We start from the raw sequence: 27,959 nt of genomic DNA on the forward strand, positions 1-27,959 counted from the left end.
TTATTTATAACCTCATATTTTTAAAATATTATGTATATACATCTAAATCACTGTATTATTTATCATGTAACTTAGCCCATTGTGAATTTTGTTATGTTTGTATAATGTATTGCATCATTTTTCTTATTAAAACATAATGAGATGATAGACTAATAAGCATTCACTAAAGGAAAAGATGTAAAGGAAATTACATTAGTTTTCTATTGACCCATGACAAATTACCACACACTTAGTGGCTTAAAACAACACAAATGTATTATCTTATAGTTCTGTAGGTCAGAAGTCCAGCATGGGCCTCACTGGGCTTAATTCAAGGAACCGGCAAGGCTACAGTCCTTTCTGGAGTCTCTAGGGAAGAATCCATTTCCTGCTTATTCAGGATACTGGCAGAATTGAATTCCTCGCAGTTGTTGGACCAAGGTCTCTGTTTTCTCGCTGGCTGTAAGCTGAAGGCCACTCCCAGCTTCTAGAGGCCACCACATTCTTTAGCTCATGGCCCCCTCCTCCATCTTCAATACCAGCAAAGGCCAGTCAAGTCCTTCTCGAGTCAAATCTTTTTGACCCATTCCTCATCCATCTTCTTCCACTTTTAATTACTCGTGATTAGATTGGATCCACCCAGATAATCCAGGATAATATTCCCATCTCAAAGTCATTAACCTTAATCACATCTGCAAAGTCTCTTTACCATGTAAAGTAACATATTCACAGGTTCTGGAGGTTGAGATGTGGATAACTTTTGAGGGGATGGAGAAGTCATTATTTTGCCTACCACAGAAATATTATCTAATATTAAAGGACAAGATAGCTTCTATGTTATTTAAACTTATCCAGGGCATTAAAAAAGATGGAGATCATCTAAATTCAAATTATGAGGACATCATAATCCTAATAACAAAACTAGTCAAGAATAATACCTAAAAAAAGAAATCTAGGGCCAGCCCTGGTGACCTAGTGGTTAAGTTTGGCAGCCTCCGCTTCTGCAGCCAGTGTTCAGTTCCCAGGCACGGACCTACACCACTCGTCTGTCAGTGGCCATGCTGTCAGAGTGGCTCACATACAAAAAAAAAAAGAGGAAGATTGGCAACAGATGTTAGCTCAGTCAATAGATGTAGCTCAGAGCAAATCTTCCTCAGCAAAAAAAAAAAGTCTACAAGCTAATCTAATTTGTTAATACAAATGCAAATGGCTTTATTATAATGTTAGTAAATCAAATTTAGCAGTACATTAGAACAAAAGTACAGCATGATTAAATAGGGCTTATTTCAGAATGCAATGAGTGCCCAACATTGAGAAATCTATCCATATATGTTCATGTAAGTTACTATATTAATAGTTTAGAGGAGCAACAATATAAAATGATCTCAAAAGATACTAAAATGCATTCTGTAAAATTTATCATGTATTATTTATTTAAAACTCTTACTAATCTAGGACTAGAACTCTGTAAACCTAAATCTGAATCAATCAGAAACTAACCGTAAACATCATATTTGGTGAAACACTAGACATTTCTGCTTAAAATCAGGAATAAAGCATAGGCTTTATTTTTCAAGTAGTAATTCCACCTACTGGAATACATCCTTCCCAAAAAATATTGCAGGAATATATGTAACATCAATAGGAGAGGTTAGATGAAATACATTCATGGTATAAATAAAATGAAATGAGATAGATTTTATATTTATTTACTTTTTTGCCAGGGGAGAGCACGAATGCAGTCCCCCACTGCCACAAATTATGCAGTCGAGTTTCCCACATTTGGGAAAATTGCAGGGGTCAGCACATTTGGAGTGCAACGGATAAGCCTCACCCTGCGAAAACCACCTTCGTGAGTGATCATGGTGTCTCCCCTGCCAGTTAAGTATATATATTCTCTTGTATAACCAGAAATGGCAAAATATCCATAATATTGTGAAGTTAAATAAAGTTTCAATGGACATGACTTTTATTTTAAAAATGTATATGTATTTTGTTTACGTATTTGTAAATGCAAAGATAAAGTTTGGAAAGAATCTCATTGAATGAATAACAGTTATTATCTTGGGGGATGGGAATGGGATTTGGGTAAGTGAAGGGAAATTTTCAAATTTACAACACAACTTCTATATTTTTTGCCTGTTTAAGAGAAGTTAAATAAAAATATATAATAAATAATATAAATAATGAATAAAAATAGGCATAAATAAATAATAAAATAGAGTTAAAATGTGCAATAAATAATAAATTAAAAGTTAGCCCTTGAATTTTTATATTCCAAAAAATTCTCAGAAAAAAAATCTAAGATGTTTTTCCTCACATTTAACTTATCCGAGGAGCTATTGTTAAACACTGGTTTTTCAAAATAAAAAAGTAAAGATATTAATGATCATGGCTATCATTTGGTTGGAATAAAACCCCCTACAATAGCAAGAAAGAAGTACACTGCAGGGCCGGCTCCGTGGCTTAGCGGTTAAGTGCGCGCGCTCTGATGCTGGCGGCCCGGGTTCGGATCCCGGGAGCGCCCGAGGCACCACTTCTCCGTCCAACGCGAGGCCGAGTCCCACGTACAGCAACTAGAAGGATGTGAACCTATGACATACAACTCTCTACTGGGGCTTTGGGGGGAAAAAACTGAATAAATGAAATCTTTAAAAAAAAAAAAAAAAAAAAAAAAGAAGTACACTGCAAACTCAGAGATCACCACTGGAAGGATCTTATGATGACCTACTGCTGGGCCCTCAGAGAGTAACAGATGCGCTTGGTTTTCCTGACTTGGTAGGTTATTCTCACAGATAATTTTCCACGTGTTGCCAAGGATACACTGTTAGACAAAGGCATCAATATTTCTTAGGGACGGACAATACTGTGTTTAAGAAGCAATTTCTTTGATAAAAGAGCTAGAAATTTGGTATTTGACAAGATTAGCCTTACCTGGGAGCATTTCTCTCATTTTCCCACAGTAATAGAACTTTTCTAAAATAAAAATGGTAATACATCTGATCTAAAGATTGTTTTATTTTTAAATACTATTATGTCTTTTTTTTTTCTTTGCTGAGGAAGATTAGCCCTGAGCTAACATCTGTGCCCAACTTCCTCTATTTTGTATGTGGGACGCCTGCCACAGCATGGCTTAATGAGCGGCGTATAAGTCTGCACCCAGGGTTCGAACCTGCGAACCCTGGGCCGCTGGAGTGTGCAATCTTAACCACTACACCACGGGGTTAGCCCCACCATTACATCTTTAAGGTAAATTTCCAGGAAAATTAATAACCTAAACATTTCACGTAAAATTTAAGATATAATAAAACAAAGAAATTTAAATGACCGAATTCCTATCTTTGTGAAGATCTATCTATCTTCATATAAACAAGTTTAGTTTTGTCAATTGCGTATAGATGCATCTTTGTTTTACAAGATAGATTTTTTTCTCAAATTTTGTCAAAAATTAATAAAGTATTTTAAATACACCAAGAGAACTGAATCCATTCAGAAATACACTTTCATATTATCATACATAGAAATATTAAATCTTATTTAGCCAGAGGAAGGTATTAAAAAGCACATATGGCCTAAAGGATGACAGGATGTCATACTTCTCTTTTCCTTTACCAATGTCACTAAAATTAATCGTTCTCCTCCAGTAGGTAACTTCTTACTACTACTTTCATATTCCTCTGTTTTATCAACCTGCATCATAGCCTCTATATCACTAGTTATCAAACTTTAGTTACCAGACTTACAAGGGGCAGCCATCGAAAATACCCTTTCCTGGGCTTCAGTCTCTCTGATTCATCAAGATGGGCCCAGGAAATTGCATTTTAACAAGCATCTCTGGTGATTCTGATTAAGGTACTTTGTGGATCACAGTTGGAAGAACAGTGCTCTATATGAGGGGAAAAAAAGAAGAAGACTGTCTTAAAAATTATCTGTATTGGGGGTGTTAAGCTGGGGCAAGTCATTAGGAAGTTTTTAATTTGATTTATGATTATCTACCAATTACATTTTCATATAATCCATTTTATGCCTCTCTGCTTAAAAACTACGATATAGAGATTATTTTCCCACCAATCTTTAACCCTTGATCAAAATTCTCAGTACTCTGCCTTTTATGATTAACTTCACTTGTCTTTAATGGCTTTTAAAAGTCTTAACCCACCACAAGATTTTTATATACACCTTCGTAGAGTATGTTTCTTGAGTGAATTTCCTATTTTCCTAACTGGAGAATAAATGTACCATTTAAAACCACCTAGCACAATGTTTACACTCCATGATTGCTCAGCAAATATTAGCACCCATGTTTGCATCTCAGTCAGAATCTGTAACAATTCCAAAGCTCTCTAATGGAGGTTTCTCATTTTGTGTGATTAGTCATTCCATTTTTTAAATATTGTTCAGAAGTTTTTCATGTTTCACCTAAATCCATCAAGTGCTTTCTTTCTTTATGTAGACAGCAGAAAGGAAGAAAATTCTATCACAAAAAAGAAATTATTCATAGTTTTCAGAACTAATAAATCATCATAAGACTCCTTTGCCCTGATTTAATCTTAATATTCATTTATCAAATTACTCTTTATACTTCATTCATTTGGAAGACAGAGATTTTCATCGGAAAAGCCTAGTCCCTAGGTTTTAATAAAATTATTAAAAGAAATTTATATTCTAATATCCTGTGTGTAATTATTTCCATAGGATTAAATTCATTGCAAACAATTTGATTAGTCCATGACTTCTGGAATGTATTCATAAATAGTAGTCTACTCATGATTAATATAATCTTTTGTCAAAACATACCCTGTGTTTTTTTTCCTACAACCTCCAAAGTGTGCATCTATGCCAAAAGCATTTCAAAGCCACAATCTTTTAAAGAAACAAAATTAAAACAGAGCATAAGCAGCTAACTGTGACTACACTAGGCATATCTATTTCAAACAACGGAACACTTCAGTATTCAAAATTACAAAAATCATTTTTATAAACCATTTAGGTACCTAGAACTATTGGAAATCAATTACCTAATTATTAGATGCTTAACTGATTATCAAAAATAAAAAAGCATACTGATATAAACAAAATAAATATTTTCAAGAGGTCTTTCTCAGATCTTCCTTATCTGTGTTTTAACATCCCTTAAACACACCCAGAACATAAATGATTTTCTGGTGTTAATTCTCAGAGGTATCAAACATTTGCCTAGTGTTCAACGTGGTGACCACATTCAAGCACTTCGAAAATATTTCTTAAACATAAAAAACAAGAAAGAGATCTTTAGAATGAAATAATCTAGTTACCGAAGTGTGTACTCTGGATCACATAAAAAAAGTAGTTGTTTCCATGCTCATTAAAAGTAGGATGAATGTAAACCTTTTTCACTTCATCTGCTAAAACAGCAGTTTATATGGATCATGAACTCAGTATTAAAGTAAATATGCCTTGTCCGGAACAACACTGTTTTGTTAATTCTGTATTCTTCATGATTTGAAACTGGAGAATGTATTTGGACTAATTCAAGAATCTCACATGAGTACCTCTTAGATCTCAAAGGTTTTTTAAGGAAAAGTATACAAAACCACCCCTGGGCCCCAGATAACTAAAGAATATATAATTTTCTTTTATTTGTTTATTTTTTGTGAGGAAGATCAGCCCTGAGCTAACATCCATGCTAATCCTCCTCTTTTTGCTGAGGAAGACCGGCTCTGAGCTAACATCTATTGCCAATCCTCGTCCTTTTTTTTTTCCCCAAAGCCCCAGTAGATAGTTGTGTGTCATAGTTGCACATCGTTCTAGTTGCTGTATGTGGGACGCGGCCTCAGCATGGCCAGAGAAGTGGTGCGTCGGCGCGCGCCCGGGATCCGAACCGGGGGCGCCAGTAGCCTAGCGTGTGCATTTAACCACGAAGCCACGGGGCCGGCCCCAAGAATACATAATTTTAAAGTCAAAGTCTTGAAAGCCTTGAAATCTAGACTCAATATCTTGTATAGATGGTGATGTCAGTTTCCTCGCACCCATTCTTTTCACAGCAGAGATGGATAGTCAATCCCCCTGCCAGTGAGAATACTGAGCCTACATAAGCAACAATGAGATTCTATTTACTCAGAGGATGTTACCCATTCTGAGAATTAATCACGCATCATTTCACTTGTCCAATTGCATTTATTGCTCTTGTCATTTCAGGGCTCAATAAAGCCTCTTTCTCCAAATTATAAAGATACGAATAAAGAAGAAGAAAATTCAAATAAATATATTTTATTTGAATATCAATCTTACAATGACCATATATAAAAAGATTTCTTCAGAACAATAACAACAAAAATGATCAGTACCATAGGCACAGAGCTTCTAAATTTAAGATCCTCAATGTTGCTCTATAAAGTTTTTTGATGGTGGTCTGGCTTTACCATGCCAATGATAATAGGAAAGAATCAAAGAGATCCATGATTAAACCTGGTGGGACTTTATTAACTACCTTGTATAGATTAAAGGCCAACATTTGCTTTGTAAAGTTAAAATATATATATAATATTTTCACAGTCATTACAATGCCAAATGCTATATTTAGGGAAACCAAAATGTTGTAGATATTGCTTACAAATTTAATCTTTCCTATATATAAATCAGCCATTTACATTATTTAATTTAGATAAAACCTACTTCAAAATGCATTCTAAGAGTAATTCTCAATCAGGTTTTAAAACATAACCTTGGAACTAGCAGAAGATTATTACAATAATAGATAAAACTGAATTTTCAAAATTTTCTGAATTGTTCAATGTGCGTAGCCTTCACACTAAAAGTCCTGTGTGAGATTCTTAACAGCAGATATCAGGTTAAAGTTGTTTGTCTCAACACATACCAAGGATGTGCCACTCCTGGTCCCTGAAAGATCAGTGCAAAAAAGTGTTACACATCTGTACAGAAGACTTTAAAAAGTTTACTATACAATTGCAAATCAAATAAGAACAACAGAACTAGTGGAGTTTTTTCCTCTTACCTTTCTTTTCAGGCTAAACAAAAAATGCAGTCAAGTGGGCAAACAAAGACACCTCCATATTACTGGTATAATAAGGTGGATTATTCCACATGGGAAACCACCATAGCAGTTCAACATTAACTTTCCCCAAGAATTTTATGCATGTCTTTGGCCTCTATGCATAAAAATGACATGTCAAATAATCACACCACAGAAAAGGTGATTAAACAAAAGACCTACTTGTCTCTTAAGTAAATGATGACTTGGACTGGCTCAGCATTTAACATTACACCATCAAGACAAGCATAACATGTGGTTAACAAGAATTCGAAAGGCATGAGGAAAGGAAATAACAAAAGCCTCTATAAGCCAATGTCCTCAAATAGTACAGTGATCCCCATGTCTTCATCCCTGGAAAAATGATACAGCAAACACGTCCAGAATAAAAGATTTAAGATATCCTTAACTAAGAAATAGTTGCTCACCTCCATGGATCCAGAAAATGTGGCATCCTTTCTCTCATCCTCATGGAGTTCCTGGGATCTCAGCTCAGAGTGGAACAAAAGTACTGCCCACAAATCTTTACCATGAGCTGTAGGCTCCCTGTGCATAATGGGCTGGCTGGTGTGCAAAAAACCACAAGCAAATGGCTCAAACTGCCTGGGGAAAATGTTACACTAAATCCAAGATGTAATCGGGATTGAGCACAAGAATAGCTATGACGAAGAAGCAAGGGAAACAAAGATAGTGCAGGAGATTTGGTCAGCGAGAACTGGCCAAAGCAAAGTAGCTGGTCAACATGATAATTTGGTCTAAAAGCTGATTTGGTCGAAAATGAATGTGTCCAGTTATCATTTTTCAACAACTAGTAAATTTGGTGAGCTGCCCCTGTTCTGCCGTGTCCCCAACTCCAGCTAACTGCCAAGATAAAATCAGAGGGATTTTGTGAGAACTTAGGAAAACACATTTCCAACAATTGAGAATTCCTTGAAGCAATCTGATTGTTCTTCATTCCTCGGCACAAAAATGAAAATGCAGTCTGACAAGCCTAACATCTTTTAAAAAGAAACACTGCAAGACACTCAGAAGCCAGGCTTAATTTCGGAAGGAAAATAAAATACAGACAAGCAAAAATGGAACATAACAGACATCAAAAACCAACCTGGGGGAAAAAATAAGCAAAGTAACCAAAACATGATTAAACCATGGTTACCAGGAAGATCCTTTCTTATGCATATATATATTCATATAGTATATTTTTAAACTGTGGTTTATATACATAATACATTAAGTATCAGACATTTAAGTTGTTCCAACTTTGCAATATGATGACTAGTACAGAGAAGACATATGGGCTAAAAGTTGCTAAATAGAAAAACTCAAAAACATAGAAAAATGAGAAGTGGACAAAAGTTTTTAAAAACACATTTAACAAAGTTTAACAAAATTGATGAATCTGAAAATGTTAGTGACTGAAGAGCCTTGCTTTTAACCAAATTGTTATTTAAACCTGTCTGTCTATTTGCTTTAAGCCCAAATGTTTTTGATGAATACATGTGCTACCAAGAGTTTGACAGATATCAGTATGTACTCACATGACTTTTTACACAGGTTCATTATATAAATGATTGTTAAGGATTAGACTGGATGAAAAGCCCACACTGTACTAGTTTCTCATGGCTGCTGCAAAAGAAATTACTACAAACGTGGTAGTGTAAAGCAACAGAATTTTATTCTCCACAGTTTTGGAGGCCAGATATCTGAAGTCACAGTCTTGACAGGGCTGCACTCCCCCCAGAGGCTCTAGGGGAGAATCCATTCCTCGCTTCTTCCAACTCCTGGTAGCTGCCAGCATTCCTTGACTTGTAGCGTCATCACTCCAGTCTCAGCCACCATGTTCTCACGGTCTCCTCTGAGAAATTCAGCTCTGCTCTTAAGGCCTTTCAGCTAACTAGATCAGCCTCCCCCGAGATAGTCCAGGATAATTTCCCCATCACAAGAGTCTTAATTTAATCACAGCTGCAAAGATCTTTGTTCAAATAAGATAACATTTACAGGTTTCAGGTATTAGGATCTGATATCTTGGGGGGAAGCATATTTCAACCTACTACACTTAGTAGTCAGAGAAATTCTTCTAAAATTTTCTTGAGTCTGACCTACTATTTCTTATTAGAACTGTATTAGTCCTCATTTTTACATGTCTATTCCAATTACCCAAAGCACAGGCTTTCTATTTAAATGCCTTTGCTGTTACCTAGATACGTCCCATTTGAAAATATTTTAGGATTACCCTTAAGACTGAATTACTCTTAGGATTGACCAATACTAGCCTTTAAATTTCAAAGTATTGGCATGTAAATGCAATTGTACCTTAAAGCAATAATCATTTCCCAATGAAATATAGCTTTTGTCCTTAATTTGAATTCCAGGAGTTAGTGTTCATATTTATCAATCTGCTTAAAGGGATGAATCATCATCCAGTTGCTGTAAGCTGTGTTTAATTAGCTTTAAAGCATTTTTTCTAAGAGCTTTTGTCCTTCCAACTTAAGCTCCATTAATTTTCTTGGCTTCCACATTACAGAACAAATAAAGTGAACATGCCGTTTTTAGTGGGGCCAAATCATTCATTATAAATACTTAAAACCAGCATCCACATGCAACGGAAAAGTCTTCATTTCTTTGTCTCACCAAATATATAAACTTTCATTTTTTTCCTGTTTTCAAAGCTTTTCCACAAACGGTAAAGATCAGTCTTCACAGGATGATATTTTTAACAACCAAGTTTTCATTAATCATCAAAATAACAGAATAGTTTGTAATAATATATGTTCTCAATTGGAAGAGAATAGAGACAAGAATTATATCTAGATAACATGGGCAAATTTTAGATGCGTGATCTATTAATTGCTTTGCTACCACAGTATGTTTCCTCTCTACCATTTAGCAGGAAAGAGAGAGGAGAGGGAGAGAAGGGGTAAGGGATGCTTTCTTGCCTTCCCTGATCTGTTACTATACGGTGGGGGAGGGGCTGAAGAGTCTCACTCGGTAACTCCCAGTTTTCTAACTGGCTGGTTTAGGAGGAGAGATTACATCTAAATAACCTCCAATATCCCTGGGTCATTATTCCCTGCCTCAGCACCTTGCTTGTCCTTTTCTAGAACTTGGTAATTTAGTTTCTTTTCTTATCCTTTTATTGTCTATCTCCCCCACGAGGCTGTAAACCTCTCCGGGGCATCCCTGTGTTTCTCCCCTCACTAAACTCCATGCTTTACACATTCTAGGAATGCAATCAATGTTGGGAGGAAGGGAGAACAGAAAGAAAAGGTTGAAATCTGAAAGGCCCTGCTGCCTGGGATGGACATTTATGCTGGTGCAGAAGCTCTAAGCCTTAAAAAAGTAGGAGTGGGCAGGTGCAGATGTAAATCAGTGTCAGCTTGCGGCTGACAGTAAGGAACAGGCAGCCTGGGGAGAGAAAACATCCCCTTCAAGCCCTCTTCACTCCCTACTTATTCTTTTCTTTGTTTGGTTTTATTAACAGGATCGCAGTAGCAGTATTTTCAAAGTAAATGTATGTTGCTTATATTGTATTATGGTTTACATAGACTTGCCGGTCAGCGTGCCCTTTATAACATTGTTTCTATGGAAAAATGAGTCACAAATTTCAGTAACTGACTAACAAGCATTAAGAACACAATCCACTCAAATTATAACCTGGCTCTCATGTCCATTATCTCTTATTTCCCTCTTCCTGTTCTTCCTTCTCTCTTCTCTTCCCTTTCAGCTTTCTCTCTCCTTCTCACTTCTCTGTCTTCCCCTCCCCAATGCCTATCCCTGTTTGTGTGCACACGTGTGTCATGCGCACACACACACACACACACACACACACTTTACATTATTTCCGAAACAAGAACATAAACAAACACACCTAGTCGCACATCCAGTTACCAAGTCCTAGAATTCTCCTTTAATAAAAAATTATGGGTCAGATATATTCAGCTCATACCATCCCTATTGAATTATCTTCATTCCAATTAACATTCTAGTTAAGGCCTTATTCACCCATGCCTGGTCTGTCAAAACAGCTAGTTAATTAGTACCCTGATTCCAGTCTCTTCTCCTTTCCATCCATTCTGCATATAACACTAGCTTATAACTGTCTCTAAAGCACTTCTTTTTATCATGTTACTTTTCTTTTTTACAAAACTTCAATGGCAAGTGAATAAAGTTTACTTCCCAAATTCATAGTCAAGGATCTCCATATGAGGACCCTAACCACCTTCTCCACTTTACTTCCTACCACCCAACAAGGACCCTTCACTGCAGCCCTAGGACCTCATTAACATCATTTCATTATTTCTTGGGCCCACCCTTAACCATCCCACCTGTGGGTCTTCACTGATATTAGTTCTCTCTTGTCTTCTTTTCGTTCCCAGTCATCCTTGCATGACCAGATCTATCCCCAAATCCTTGGTAAAAACTTCTCAGTCACCTCATGATACAAGATTCCTTTCCTCTACTTCTCCAGCACTTAGGATAACCCCACACATTTGTGCAATGTTTTCACATTTCCTATGTAAGCCTCACAACAACCCTATGGAGTAGGCATTATAAGTACGTACACTTTTCAGATGAAGAGAAAGGTTTTCAGAGATGTTATTTATCTAAGCTCATACAGCTGGAATATGGCAGAGACTACCTTCAAACCTTGGACTTCTGACTCCATGTTAAATTCATGTTTGGCATTTACTATAAAATGTCCCAGATTGGTAATTATTTGTATCAATTTTTGCTGATTTTCAAACTAGATTATAAGCTCCTTGAAGCAGTCCTTATGTAGAGAACTTGCCCCAGTGCCCCATCATAATATACAAGATGAGAATTCAATGAATATTTGATTGAGTGATTCTAAGAATAGTTGAATTCCCCACCCCATTAAAGAAGCCTCAGTGATTCCTCTCTCCTTCTTACCCCCAATATTTAGATTCTGAGCACCCAACTGAACACTTTGTGATAAACTGCAATATACCATGGCTATGATTTAATTTCTTGACTTCATTCCCCCCAAAACAAATTGCAACTTCCCTGAAGATAACTTACCTTGGACGAATAAAACCTGCTGGTATTTAAATGTTGGCCAATGTTGGCCATGAGTTGTACGAATAAAAGGTGGGGAAATTATTTCCAAAACTCATCTGAAGTTGAGTCATCTAGCATGCTTTCTAAAAATACATATATCCAGGATTCAAATTCAGTACCTTCTCAATCATATATTTTACTCCAATTTTTATTGAACACATGATCCCAGAGAGCATACTACCAAACAATGAACAAGCGACAAGGCGACATTGACTAAAGGCTTAGCAAAAGACGATGTTATTTGTGTTAACCACTTGCTTGTGTGGGCATGAGTGCTTGTGACTATAATTCATACCACACATAAATCTCCTGCTAACAAAATTCTTCCTGGTTTGCAAAAGAGGACTAAATATTTTAATATTTTACAGCATTCTAGAAAGAGCTTCAACATCTGCCAAATCTGGAAGTCACTGAACAAGAAGAGGGCATCTAGGAGGAGAACTTAAATAGTCAAAGGATTTCATGACGGAAAAGAACTTCATCCTTTGGAACGGAATCGAGAAGGTACTCACAGGCTCTCCCCGTGATCCATCCTGCCCCGGCGCCCCTGGAGGTCCTGCTTCTCCCTTTTAATGATAAAAAGAAAGAGAATTCCATTTTCAGGTATGCTTACTAAAATAATACTATATATTATAACATCACATATTAAAACACATTAGATACAAACAGAAAAATAAAAATTATTTCTGGATTATTGATATTAACTTTTCCTGACATCAAATAACGTATTCCGAAATTCACAAAGTGACTATATAAATATCAAATCTACACAGGACAGCACATAACTGAGTTAAGTTATAAAATAACTGTGGTACTGTATACTCATTCATATGAGAATAGAACATCATTCTTACCTTCAAAGTAAATGTGAGCAAGGTTTATATCAATTCTTTTCATATTTATTTTTACTTTAAAGTTGATCATCTTATTGGACCTAATTCGACCTTGCCTCCCAAAAGTTGTATTTTAAAACCAAAATAAAGCTTTCATTAAGAACGGAGTTATTTATACATTATTACTTGAAATTATTTGGCACTTTAGTATCTACATATTTAAAATAAACATCTAGAATGTATATTTGTAGGTAGCTGTCAAAATTATAATAGTTTTCAATTATATATCTTTAAATTACTTTGCTCAAATTATTTAAGCATCTTATTTTATATCCACCTTTTAGCATCCTAAAAGTTTTTCCCAAATGAATCAATTACTAGCGTACACAAAAGTATCTGACACTATATTTACTAACAATAAATATTAGCTGAATTTAATCCTAAAATGTATAATATCCACAGATCAATACAGCTATTAAACTGCACAGACAATAATAAAGAGCAGTGGGGGAGAGCCTCTTGAAATACACAGACACACCTTCAAACATTTAGCCTTTTTGAAACCTAACAGTCATTAAGAGCCTTGATTTTGTTTCTGTTTAGCAAAGTGCGGGGTCATAACAAGTCAAGTTCTTTGCAAACCAGAGAGAACATTTCTTCCTACACGAGAGCAAGAGAGAAAGTAAAACAAAAGCACTTTTCTGGTAAATACCTCAAATATCTGAGTTGAAATAGGTTTAAGGGGAAAGAGTCTCAGAATATATGCACTGAAGCATATGCCAACACTGTTTTCCACAGATTCACATTCTAATGATTTTCCAAAAACTGTAGAAAATGAACCACAGAGGGAAAAACCAATAAAACTTGGCTAACATAGCACTTAGAAAAAAATTCAACCATATCACATTATATAAACATTGATTCTCCTCCTTTTATGAATTCTTGCATTTCATCAGCACAGTGAAATACCAACTAAAGCCAAATATTTCATCTGTTCCAATTTTATTTACAAACACTAGATGACAGTTGAGGATAGAAGGAACAAAGAAGGTTTTCCTATAAATTAACCAAATTAGGGGGAGGGGAGGTCTGCTCACCCAATGGTTCTACAGAAAAGCTTATGAAAATATCAAAGAGAAACAAAGAAGTATGTTAGATCCCCAAAAGCTATAGTTTAAAAAGTCTCACCAGGGCCAGCCCCATGGCCTAGTGGTTAAGTTGAGTATGCTTTGCTTCGGCAGCCCAGGTTTGGTTCCCAAGCATGGACCTACACCACTCGTTGGTGGCCATGCTGAGGCAGCAACCCACATACAAAATAGATCAAGATTCACACGATGTTAGCTCAGGGCTAATCTTCCTCAAGCAAAAAGAGGAAGATTGGCAACAGATGTTAGCTCAGGGCGACCCTCCCTCAGCAAAAAATTTTTAAAAGTCTGACCAATTAGAGAAAAGGGACATGTCAGGTCATAATACAACAGGGAAATAATGCAGTAACTATACCTGAACACAACACTCATGTCAATAGTCAGGAGCCATACAAGTCAGCGGTTCTCAAGTGTGGCCCCCTCACCAGCCAGATCAGCTTCACTTGGGAACTTCTTCAAAATACAAAATTTCAGGCCCTACTGCAGACCTACTGGATCAGAAACTTTGGGTGGGGGAGCCCAGCAATCTGTTTAATAGGTCTCCAGCTAATTTTGATAATTTGAAAACCATGGCACAGCTCTAAGTCATTAGGCCACTTCCCCTCACTCCAGGTACCATCGTATGTGACTTGTTAAACAAATGTGTAGTTGAGATCTTCTGTGTATAAAATAAAGGGGGGAGGGCAGTTGTCAAATACATAGTAGAAACAACTAACTTGGGATTACATGACCACTTTGGTTGGTAAAAAATCTCTCCTTTTACTTCTCTGACCATTGACCCAATCTTATTATTTTATTGTAATTAGGAGGAGATTTTTTAAAAACGAATGAACCATCAGCAAGGTTTATCAATAATGAAGTCCCACAATCATTTGAGGATTTAGTTTATTCTTATTTTTCCTACTTCTTGTTAGCACAGATAGTCAGAATGATACAGAATTACATGAACAAAATATCACCTATTCTTTATAATCCACAGGAGTGATGATTTTACCTGTATCAGATGTATCTGGAGGGTTTGTTAGACTGCAGATTGTGGACCCCACCCCAGAGTTTCTGACTCAATAGGTCTGAGGTAGATCCCAAGAATTTGCATTTCTAACAAGTTCCCAGGAGGTGCAGAAACTGCTGGTCTTGGGACCACACTTTGAAAACCACTGCTCTAGGCCAGATCTCAAGAGAGATTCACACACCCTTCCCGCTCTTACCAATCCCTCTCTGGGTGAACTACAAGGCACTGTATAGCTTCAACTGGCACTGAGTTTTATGATGGCCAGGTTGATCAGCAGGTGTCTTATTTATGTAGGTGTTGTTTTCCTGACTTGCACATTCTTTAAAGGCAGGAAACATATCTTACTTGAGTCTTTCTTGTCACCTAGAATACTTAAAATAGTGCTGAACATAATGTAAGACTATCTGTAAGACAATATGTTCCCTTCTTTACAACCATTGGAGCATATCATGGAAGGAGGAATGGACTATTTATTCTTAAATGCTGGATTTTGAGAGGATAAAAGAAATGGGAAAAACATTTGTGGATAGGCATATGCTTTTGGAATATTATACAGGTTAGTTACCACAAGAAGATGGCAAGTAATCTTTACGTAAGAATGTTCTCTTTATTCTTTTAATAATGGTTCATTGGAAGATGAAAGGATGATTTCTGGTTATTTTCCATAAAACAACCAAATGCAATACACATCTAGACTATGAAATTCAGTACTGGTAACCAGAACTTAACCTAATCACTTGTTTTCTTTCACGACCTGGAGACCCTGTCTATTTGGCTGGGGAAAAAAGGCATACAGTATGCCTCTACCTCTAATTTATCACTTCGCTATTCTGTTATTAACCTCCTTCTTGGTATAAAATAATTGAGAAAATGTCATGCTAAACATTATTCCTCAATCCAATTTCTATAGCTAATGTCAAAGATGATTTATTCTACAACAAACCAGTTATTTTAATAAAAGGAAATTTAACCAAAAACAGACATATGAAACTTGCATTGCATGCGTATTTCCTTGCATGCTGTGGTCTTTGGTACTTACCCACAGAAAATAAAAGGATGGAGAGGAATTTAGTTTGCAGCCATAGCAACCCTCAAAATCAGGTGGAAGGTGTGTGACCATTAAAATATAATTTAATCTTGAGGAAGATCCTTACTTTGTTATTAAACACTTTATTTTGACTTTGATCTTACTGCATGGTTTATTCTGTGTATGTAAACAAATCTCTAGCATGCTAGAGGATATAGAAGACGTAAGACTGGGGAAGCTTCTCTCGGCTGACCAAACAGACAAACAAGAAGTTTGGAAGGCATCATACCTAGAGGGAATCACCCGAACTGGGCCTGGAATTCTAGCTCTGCCATGTAACTGCACTTTTCGGTAAACTCTTTAATCTCTTTTAATCTGATTTTAATGTCTAAATGACATTAATACTCCCAACTTCATAGATTTTTCTTTTTAGGAAAATAAAATAAGAGCCTTAGTGAAAGTGCCTTGCACAGCTCTAGGCACAGAAGGAAAGACCCATAAAAGTTAGCTACTCCACTGCCACCAAAAACGTTGGGGTTTTAACAATCTCTTATTCTTATGATTTGTTTTAGGCCACATTCTTTTCAAATAATCTGTTATTTTTATATTTGTACTGCTATGGCTTGACATTATAATTTAGGCAATAAGTCTTCTAAAAAATAAGGTCAATTTTTATTTTAATCTACTTAAAATGTCATATAAACAGTGGAGTCAATAGTTTCATCACCACTTTCTATATTTGGGAAAGATTATTTGGGTATAACATGATATTTCAACAATTTGGTGAAAGAAATTTTCATTGGTTATTAAATTATGGCTACATGATCTTGGACAAATGACTTAGTCTCTCATCCCTCAGTTTCCTCATTTGTAAAAGGGTAAATTTTTTTTTTTTTTTTTTTGTGAGAAGATCAGCCCTGTGCTAACATCTGCCAATCCTCCTCTTTTTTTGCCGAGGAAGACTGGCTGTGGGCTAACATCTGTGCCCATCTTGCTCCACTTTATATGGGATGCCACCACAGCATGGCTTGCCAAGCAGTGTGTCGGTGTGCGCCCAGGATCCAAACCGGCGAATCCCGGGCCACCGCAGCAGAGCGCGTGCACTTAACCGCTTGTGCCACCAGGCCAGCCCCCTAAAATTGTTTTTACTTGTAACTCATAATGATTTATAAGATTAACGTGAGAATGCACATAAAGTGCTGAGAAGGGAGCCTAGCACATAGTAAGCATCCAATAAATTATGTCTTTTGTTATAATCTGTCCTCTCCTGTGTTCACTTCTTTTCATATCCAGTTTAAACATCACCTTTCAGTATTTCAACTGCCCTCTAACTAAAACTCTTACTCCTTTACCTCACCATTCATCCACTGCACTTGGTTATGCAAACGCCAATACTGAGCAAGTCAAACTGAAAGCCTCCTCAAGCCCATGCTTGGGCTTCTAAGTAGGGCTATGGGAGGGAAAAAAATAGTACCATTGGGCCAGCCCCGCTGCCTAGTGGTTAAGTTCGGTGCACTCCGCTTCAATGGCCTGGGTTAGGTTCCTGGGCATGGACCTACACCACTCATTTCGGGCGATGCTGTGGCGCAACTCACATACAAAATACAGGAAGATTGGCACCGATGTTAGCTCAGGGTGAATCCTCCTCAAGCAAAAAGAGGAAGATTGGCAACAGACGTTAGCTCAGGGCCAATCTTCCTCACATGCACAAAAAAATAGTTCCATAGTCATACAGATTATAACTTCCAGCTTCAACAAGACTTCAATGAAGCTTCTGGATTTCCTTGATCTCCTCGTTGTCACATTTTCCACACAGCTATATAAAAAGTTCTAGAATCAACAAAAACTGCCTTTTCCCCCCCTTTCTCAACAGATGACAATTCCCACGTCCTTAGAGAAAACAGGTCGAAGATCCTGCCACCAAACCAACATATTTACCTGCATTTGCATCTATCCATTGCTAGCTTGTTTGTTTTTACACTGAAACAGGTGTCCTTCTTAAAACCTAAGATAATCCCCTCCAACTCTGTTCAGTCTCCCCTGCCTTCCCCTCTCCAAATGAGATGGAGCTCCTTATCTGGATCTAACTACTTGCCTGACATCTACTCCCGGGTGTGCCACAGGAATTTTTTTTTTTTTTTCGGTGAGGAAGATTCTCCCTGAGCTAACATCCGTTGCCAATCTTCCTGTTTTTTTTGCTTGAGGAAGATTAGCCTTGAGCTAACATCTGTGCCAGTCTTCCTCTACTTTGTATGTGGGACACCACCACAGCATGGCTGATGAGTGGAGTAGGTCCACACCTGGCATCCAAACCCATGAACCTAGGCTGCCAAAGCGGAGCACACAGAACTTTAACCACTTGGCCATGGGGACAGCCCCAGGAATCTTAAATGAACTTTATACTTCTCACTTCTCCACGTCTCCAACAATAGACATACTAAACTCTTCCCAATAAGTCATTCCATTAATTAAAGAAACATCTAATTTCACTAGACCTTAAAAAGGAGACACTCTAGCACTAAGAAGCCTAGTAAGCCGCTCAACTTTTACAACTCCGCCTATTATTGTAGATCTAAATATATATAAGACATTTCAAACTGAAAAAGAATTGGCAGACAATATCCAAACAAAACTACTAAAAGAAAAAACAGAAAATGAGAATCAAAACATTTCAGTAAATTTCCCTCACACAAAAATAAACATGAAGCAGAAGAAAACTGCAAATAAACGCTGTAACCTAGATCAACATTATACAGGTCGTTTCAGGTGTAAAAAAGGAAGACATGAAATAAGAATTAATTCAGGGAAAAAAAAGACAAAATCATCTCAGATATTATGATTAAATTACTAGAAAACAAGGGAGAATAGATTTAACTTATAATTTTAAAAGGCTGTGAGAAGAAAACGAAACATAACCAATAAAAATGAAATTTTAAAAAAGATAAAAAGGATCAAAAAGTGATAGAGGTAGAAGACAGTCAAGGAAGTTGCAACATATCTATAACTGGAGTCCTTAGATATAAACCAAAACAATACAAACAGAACTTCTATTTAAAACTACAATCCAAGAGAACATTCCAGAATTAAACGAAGACCTGGATCTACTGGTAACTGGAATTCTTAATTCTGAGACATAAATTATGCTACTAGACTTTAAACATTAAGGGGTTTTTTTTGACCCCCTGGGCTTCCATACAAAAAGACAAAGCCACTTACAAAGGAAAGACAATTAGGTTGGCATCAGCAATATACATGACAGCAGTGCAGTAACATTTCAAAGAAATTCAAAGAAAAACAGTGACAAGGGGTGAGACAAGGGTTTATAATAACGGTGACAAGAGAGCGACAGCCAAGCTGTCATTCAAGTAACAAGAATATAGAAAAACATGTTAAAATACAAGAATTCAGAGAATACTATATTCACAAGGAATATACTGGAGGAGAAGCTTCATCAAACCCAAATGACGAGTATGGAATATTGGTAAAGGGACTGGTGATGAACACTGAATATATTTAATTGCAGATTTGAAACAAAAGTGGAGAAAGAGTGGAAAAATAGTTTATAAATATTATATGATCTGAAAAGGTAGAAGTAATATTATTAAACAAATAAGAAGAGAAGGAGGAAGGAAAGGGGAAAATAGAATAAATTAATTGCCACAGAGATGAAAGGGTATCATTTAAAGTTAACAAAACAATCAATCAATGCCTAAGTAAGGCAAAGGGGGACTAAAGGAATTCTGAAATGTATTTTTATAGACTACTAAAGGTATTAGTATAAAACCATTAGTAGTTAACACAGCTTATGGTATACTTGAAAGTTGTTACGAGAGTAGATTCTAAGAGTTCTTATCACAAGGAAAAAAATTTCTTTCTCTCTTTTTTTTTTTTGTATCTATATGAGATGATGGATGTTAACCAAACTTAATGTGGTAATCATTTCACAACATGTGTGAGTCAAATCATTATGCTGTACACCTTAAACTTACAGAGTGCTGTATGTCAATTATCTCAATAAAACTGGAAGAAAAAAAGCCCCCTAGAAAAAAATACATAAATCTTACTAAATCCCAAAGAAAATGAAAGCAAAAAAGAAAAAAACAACAGACCACACTGAGAAAGAAGCCTAGTAAGTATAGCATAATGCACATAGTAAGTATAACAAACTTATAACACAGCATTATAACAGAGGTAAGACCAAACCTATCAGTCAATGAATAAAAATACACTTAATCTCTTTAAAAAAATTTAGATTACTTTAAAAAGCGAAGACCAACTCTACGCTTGATATGAGAGAAACAATTAAAACAAAAGTGGTTCAGAAAGCTGAAGCTAAAGAATAGAAGGATGGGCAAAGGTATAACAAACAAATAAAAATAATCAGAGAGCAGGGATGTAATCCTGACGTAAGACAAGGTAAAATTCAAGATAAAAACTATTGAAGGAGACAAAAAATGACATTTATAATGGTGAAGCAACAATTCAAAATGAAGATGTAACAGCTGTGAATATCTATGCAACGAATAACATAAAAACCACCTTCATAAAACAGAAGGTGGAAGCAAAAGTAGATAAAAACACACTAAGAAGCCACTAGCACATCACTCTCTGTCCAAGACAAGTGAAACAAATCAAAAATTAGGTATACAGAAGATCTAAACAAGAGATTCAGTAAAGTAGATCCTATGAATGTATGTTGAGTTTCACACTCTCAAAATAGAGATTTACCTTCTCATAGGTGCAGGGAACAATCCTGAAAGTTGAACATATGATAAGTCAAAAAAAAAATATTCAATAAATCCCATAAGGAAGAAATTATACAAATAACATTCATAAAACCAGAAATTGACAAGAGAATCAAAACAAAAGGCCTTTCAACCTAAAAAATTTTTTAATCTTTTAAACAACTCTTAGGAAAAAGAGAAATAAAACCAAAATTGCAGAATTCTTAAAAAATAGTATTAACGGAAACATTGCACATTAAAATCGAGGAGATATAATTGAAGCACTAATCAGAAAAATATAATTTAAATACTAGGAGCAAAAAATGGTAAAAGAATGAAAATAAATGAATTCAACTCCCAATTGTAAAATCTAGAAAAAATTTAGGAGAAAAGAAAGGAGGAAGGAAGTAATACAGATAAAAGTAAAACAAACAGAAAAATCAATGAAGTTAATTAAATTACAAGGTTGGATCTTTGAATAAAAACCAACATAATAGAGAAACCAAAAGCTCACATAATCAAACAAAAAACAGTAGAAAGCATAAATATTCAAAGTAATGACAGAGAGAATAATCATCGAAACAGAGACAACTTTTTTAAAAATCATGAGAGAAATTTGCACAATTCTATACAAGTCACTTGAAAAATCTAGATGGAACGGCTGATTTCCTAAGAGAATAAATTTTACTGTTATTGACTCTATGAGAGACAGGATGCTTAAGTCAGCCAGTTTTCATGTAAGAAATAAGAGAAAGTTATCAAGGAACTACTCAACAAAAAAAGCACCAGGCCCAGATGACAAACGAAAAGATGAGGAAAAACCCTGTGGTGTTTGATTTCAATTGAAACTAGCAATAATAAATTATTATTACAAAATATATAACATCAGGAATGAAAAATGGGACATTAAAAATCCTACATTAAAAGGAGAAGAATAATGCAATATTCTAAATAAAATATACCAACAAACTTGAAGATTAAATAAAATGGACAAATTCCTTGAAAGGCACAAATCACCAATACTTACTCAGGAAGAAAGAGAAATTCTAAATAGCCCGATATTTAGTAAAGGAATTTAATTAGTAATTAAAATCCTCCTCACACCTACAAAGCCCACGTCCAGATTGCTTCACTGGTAAATTCTACCAAATAAGGAAGAAAAGGTACCAATTCTACACAAAGTCTTTCAGAAAATAGAAGCTAGTATTACTTTGATACCAAAGCCATACAAAAATATCATAAAAAAAGAAAACTGCTGATCTATATCCCTCATGAACATAAACACAATGTCCTTAATAAAATATTTCCAAATCGAATCCAGCAATATACAAAAAGAATAACATAAGATGACCAATTGGGGTCTATTCCCATAATGTAAGATCAGTGCAACATACAAAAATCAATTAATGTTATACATCATATTAAGGAAATAAGGGAAGAAAACAATACAATCAACTCAATACATGCAGAAAAAGTTTTTGACAAAATTTAACACCTAATCTTCACTAAAAAGAGAAAAAACTCTCTGGGCTGGCCCCGTGGCTTAGCGGTTAAGTGTGCGCACTCCGATACTGGCGGCCTGAGTTCGGATCCCCGGAGCGCACCAACGCACCACTTCTCTGGCCACGCTGAGGCCGCGTCCCACATACAGCAACTAAAAGGATGTGCAGCTATGACGTACAACTATCTACTGGGGTTTTGGGGGGAAAAAAATTTAAAAAAAAAAGAGAAAAAACTCTCAAAAGAGTAGTAATAAAAAGGAATTTCTTCAACCTGATGAAAGATGTCTGTGTAAAACCAACAACAAATACTTACTGGTGAAAGACTGAATGCTCTCTACCTAAGATCAGACACAAGGCAAGAATGCACATTGTCACCATTTCTATTCAATATTGTATTGGAGACCCTGGTCAGTACAATAAAACTAATAAAATAAAGAAAAGTTATATAAATTAGTATAGAAGAAGAAAATCATCTTTATTTGCAGACAATATGATCATTCATGCAGAAAAACGTAAGGAATTTACAGAGAAAGTTGCGGGAACCAATAACTGAATTTAGCAACATTGAAGGATATAAGATTAACACACTAAAACTAATTGTATTTTTCACATACTAGCAACAACAACAAAAATTTTTTTAATCTATTCACAAGAGTATTAAAAAAAATAAAATACTTGGGTATGAATTTAACAAAAGACATACAAGATCTGTACACTGAAAACTACAAAACATTGCTGAGATAAATTAAAGAAAACCTACGTAAGTGAAATGATATACCATGTTCACGGATTGGAAGACTCAATATCGTTACAACTACAATTCTCCCCCAATAAATGTAAAGATATGTATATACTCTCTCCTCTAAGAGTTGGAGCTTAATCCCACCCTCCACCCCTCCATCTTGAGTAGGGGTTGGACTTGGTGACTCACTTCCAAAGAGAAGGTGGAAAGAAAAAAGTAATAACTTCACAGTGGAGAAACCTGACAAATACTACCATAACCAAGGGATCAAGGTTAATATAACCAATGATAAGCCATGCGGATAGTATATACTCTCTGATATAATGAAAAGGGCACTTCACCTCTGTGTTATCCTCCCCCCCCTACAAAAAAACCATAATTCCAATCTAATCATGAGGAAAACATCAGACAAACCGAAATTGAGTGATATTCTACGAAATACGTAATCAACCCTCTTCGAAACTGGCTAAGTCATGAAAAACAAGACTGATAAATTATCACAGATTAGAGGAAACTAAGGAGACACGATTTAAAAAAATGCAATGTCATATATCCTGGATTGGATCCTGGAACAGAAAAAGGACATTAGTGGAAAAACTAATGAAACCCAAATAAAGTATAGAGTTCAGTTTACAGAAATGTGCCAATATTGATTTCGCAGTCTTGACAAAATATTATAGTAATATAAGATGTTAACATCAGGAAAAACTGGGTAAAGCATACAAGGGAACTCTCTCAAATAGATCTACAACTTTTTTGTAAATGTAAAATTATTCCAAACTAAAAAGTTTATTTAACAAACCTAAGACAGCTTTCTGTAAAAATTTCCAGACTGATACTAAAGCTTATATGGACTTTATAGGTAACTAGACTATCCATTACAACTTAAAAAAAGAAAAACAAGTTTAGATACTGACACTACCTGATTTCAAGACTTATTTTAAAGCTATGGTAATCAGGAGAGTGTGTTGTTGATGAAAGGACAGAGGTATAGATTAGCGGAACAGAATAGAGGGTCCAAAAATAGTTTCACAAATATATTGATCAATTGAAATTTGGCAAAAATGCTCATGTAATTCAATGGGAAATGACAGTCTTTTCAATAAATGGTGCTGGAATAACTGGGTCTCCAAATAGAAAAAAAAAAAAAAAAATGAACCTTGACTTTTACCTCACACCATACATAGAAATTAAAATCATCAAAATGGATCATAGACCTAAATTTGTAAGCTAAGATGATAAAATTTTAGAGAGTATAATGTTCTAAATATGTGTTTGGAAAAGTTAAATTTTTTTTCTTTTAGAAGAAAAGGTGGGAGAAAAATCTTATAACCTGAAGTTAGGGAAAGATTCTTAAATAGGACACAAAAGGCATGAACCATAAAAAAGTTTAAGAAATTGGACTTCATCCAGATTAAAAACTTTTTCCTTTCAAAACACACACCATTAAGAAAATGAAAAGGCAATCCAAAGACTGGAAGAAAATACTTGCAAACACATATCTGATAAAGGACTTATATCCAGAATATATAAAGAACTCTTCCAACTCATTAATAAGAAGACAAACAACCCAATTTTTTTAAATGGTCAAATGTTTTGAATAGACACTTCACAAAAGTACACATACAAATGGCCAACAAGGCCATCAAAAGATGTCAACACTGTCAGTCATCAGAGAAGGCAAAATTAAAACCACAATGAGATAAACATTACACACCAACTAAAATAGCTAAAATATAAAAAAAGGTGATAACATTCACTGTTGGCAGGATGTGATAAAACTGGAATTCTCCGGAATTACTGATGGAAATAGAGAAGAATGCAACCACTTTGGAAAATAGTTTGGTAGTTTTTTAAGAAGTTAAATATACACTCCCCATACAGTCCAGTGATTCTACTAGGTATCAATCCAAGAGAAATGAAAATATGTCCAACTCGGATGTGTATGAGAATATTCATATCAACATTATTCATAAATGCCAAATATAGGAAACAATTCAAATGTTCATCAACTGATGAATGAAAAAACCAACTGTCATATATCCAATGACTAAATACTGTATGATTATATTTAATTGAAATTATAAGACTGGCAAAACTATAGTGACAGAAAGCAGACTCTCCATAATTGCGCAAGACAATTCATTCGAATGAATGAATCTCAATGTCTCTCTCTCTCTCTCTCTCTCTATATATATATATACCCGTAAAATATATACACACACAAAAATATAAATATTTATATATTTGATATATGTGATACATATAAATATATTTTTATATTTGACATATATATTATAAATACTATATATAAGCACACAAACACACACACGTCCATGCATCCTATTGGTTTTGTTTCCCTAGAGAACCCTAACACACCACCAAATGCAATGCACAAATCTTGATAGTATCCAGGTGTTTAGAACAATAGCTATTTAGGACATTTTTTGTACAATTGAAAAAATTTGAATACGGGCTCATATTAGAAAACATTATTGTATTGATATTAAATCTCTTGGGTGTCATAATACAATATAAAGAATTCTTAGGAGATACAGCTTAAGGGTTGAGGAGAGAAATGCACAGTGTCTACAATTTACTTCCCAGTAGTTTGACAAAAAAAACATTATAGAAATAAATATTCATATATTTATGTAATTCAATTTTCTGTAGGATTTAAAAACTTTAAAACAGAAAGCTGGATAGGAAGAAGAAAATAGGTTTTAAAAAGGTCAGAAAAAAATCAAGTATGATTCATTATTCAAAGATTCCAAAAAGGAAATATAAACTGGAATATTCAGACAAAAGAATATTATTCAGTACTAAAAAGAAATGAGCTTTCAAGCCACGAAAAGACATGGAGGAACCTTAAAAGCATATTACTAAGTTAAAGAAGCCAATCTGAAAAGACTACATACTGTATGATTCCAACTATATGACATTCTGGAAAAGTAAATACTATGAAGATAGTAAAATAATCGGGGTTTCCAGAGGTTAGGTGGAAGGAAGGCTGAATATGCAGAGCACAGAGGATTTTTAGGGCAGTGAAACTATTCTGTATGATACTATAATGGTGGATACATATCATTATATATTTGTCCAAACCCACAGAATGTACAATACCAAAAGCAAACCCTAATGTAAACTATAGACTTTGAGTGATAATGATGCATCAACTCTGGTTCATTAATTGTAACACGCGTACCACTCTGGTGTGGGAAGTTGATCGTAGGGGAAGCTGTGTTGGGGGTGGGGCAGGGGGTATACGGAAACACTCTGTACTTTCCACTTGGTTTTACTGTCAATCTAAAACTGCTCTAAAAAATAAAGTCTATTTTTAAAAAAAAATTAACTAGGCTTTTTAAAAAATTGCAAATGATTCCAGCAAAAAATTACAAATAGACAAGAAAGAATGAATCTAATTATTTTTAGGAGACCCACACTAATTAGAACGTGGGAGACATAACCAAGGTTAAATATGAAGGGTAGTATGAACCTATCAAGAAAGCAAATATCAAGGTGAAATGACCTTAAAATATTAAACATCGTTTTTGTTTTTTTTTTTTTAATTTTTTTTGTGAGGAAGATCAGCCCTGAGCTAACATCCATGCTAATCCTCCTCATTTTGCTGAGGAAGACCGGCTCTGAGCTAACATCTATTGCCAATCTTCCTCCTTTTTTTGTTCCCCAAAGCCCCAGTAGATAGTTGTATGTCATAGTTGCACATCCGTTTAGTTGCTGTATGTGGGCCGTGGCCTCAGCATGGCCGGGGAAGCGGTGCATCAGTGCGCGCCCGGGATCCGAACCCGGGCCACCAGTAGTGGAGCGCACACACTTAACCACTAAGCCACGGGCCGGCCCCTATTAAACATAGTTAGATGCTCCAGCAAATCCACTACTAGGAATATACCCAAGAGAAATAAAAACATATACGTTCATGCAAAACTTGTACACAAATATTCATAACAGCACTATGTATAACAGCCAAAGAATATAAACAACACAAATGTCCATCAACTGAGGAATGAATAAATAAAATGTGACATTTTCATACAATGAAATATTATCAGCAATAAAAAGGAGTAAAGCACTGATACAGGCCAAAACATAGATGAACCTCAAAAATGTTGTGGTAAGTAAAAGAGGTTAGCTATGAAAGACCACATATTTTATGATTCTATTTATATGAAATGTCCAGAATGGGTAAATCCTTAGAAACAAAAAAGTAGATTAGAAGTTGGGTAGGGCCGGAAGCTGAGGGATAGTGGCTGGGAGGAAATAGGGAGTGACTGCTAATGGGTACAGGGTTTCTTTTTGAGGTAATGAAAATGTTCTACAATTAGATTGCAGTGATGGTTGAATAACTCTTTTAGTAAATATACTAAAAACCATTGAATTGTACTCATTAAGTGGGTAAACTTATCAATAAAGCTGTTAAAAAGGAGTGAACTCAGGTTTATACTTGTGGGTATGTGCATGCGAACATGCTACCCAGATTAATATCAAAAAGAGCAAGGAACTAGAAAAAGAAGAACCAACTAAGTCCAAAGTTAACAGAAGGAAGGAAATAATTAAGATTAGAGCAAAAATAAATGGAGAATAGAAAAAATAGACAAAGCTAGAGTTGGTTCTTTGACAAGATAAAAAAAAAATGGACAAATCCTTAGCTAGGCTAACTAAGAAGAAAAGAGAGAAGACTCAAATAAATAAAATCAGAAACAAAAGAGGAGACATTACAATTGATGCCACAGAAATTTTTAAAAAAGATCATAAGGAGCTATTATGAATAATTACATGCCAACAAATTGGACAAACTGGAAGAAATGGATAAATTCCCAAAAACATAAAACCTACCAAGACCGAATTCAGAAGAAACTGAAAGCCTG

The 27,959-nt window shown here is 35.3% G+C and overlaps 1 protein-coding gene and 1 non-coding gene across 2 annotated transcripts in view; both read right to left on the reverse strand.

Annotated features, from left to right (window-relative positions):
* COL21A1 (collagen type XXI alpha 1 chain) overlaps positions 1-27,959 on the reverse strand; it is a 165,119-nt gene that overhangs the window by 27,139 nt on the left and 110,021 nt on the right. The window contains exon 17 of the mRNA XM_087438735.1: positions 12,601-12,654. Within this exon, the coding sequence (XP_087294861.1) occupies positions 12,601-12,654 (54 nt within the window). The remainder of the gene's footprint in view (positions 1-12,600; positions 12,655-27,959) is intronic.
* On the reverse strand, positions 1,701-1,868 carry LOC147915734 (U1 spliceosomal RNA). Its single transcript, XR_015554180.1, has one exon. It is a non-coding gene; the product is annotated as a U1 spliceosomal RNA (small nuclear RNA).

This window comes from Ceratotherium simum, chromosome 13, assembly GCF_057802395.1.
Source record: "Ceratotherium simum simum isolate JZ-2026a chromosome 13, ASM5780239v1, whole genome shotgun sequence".
Taxonomy (NCBI): domain Eukaryota; kingdom Metazoa; phylum Chordata; class Mammalia; order Perissodactyla; family Rhinocerotidae; genus Ceratotherium; species Ceratotherium simum.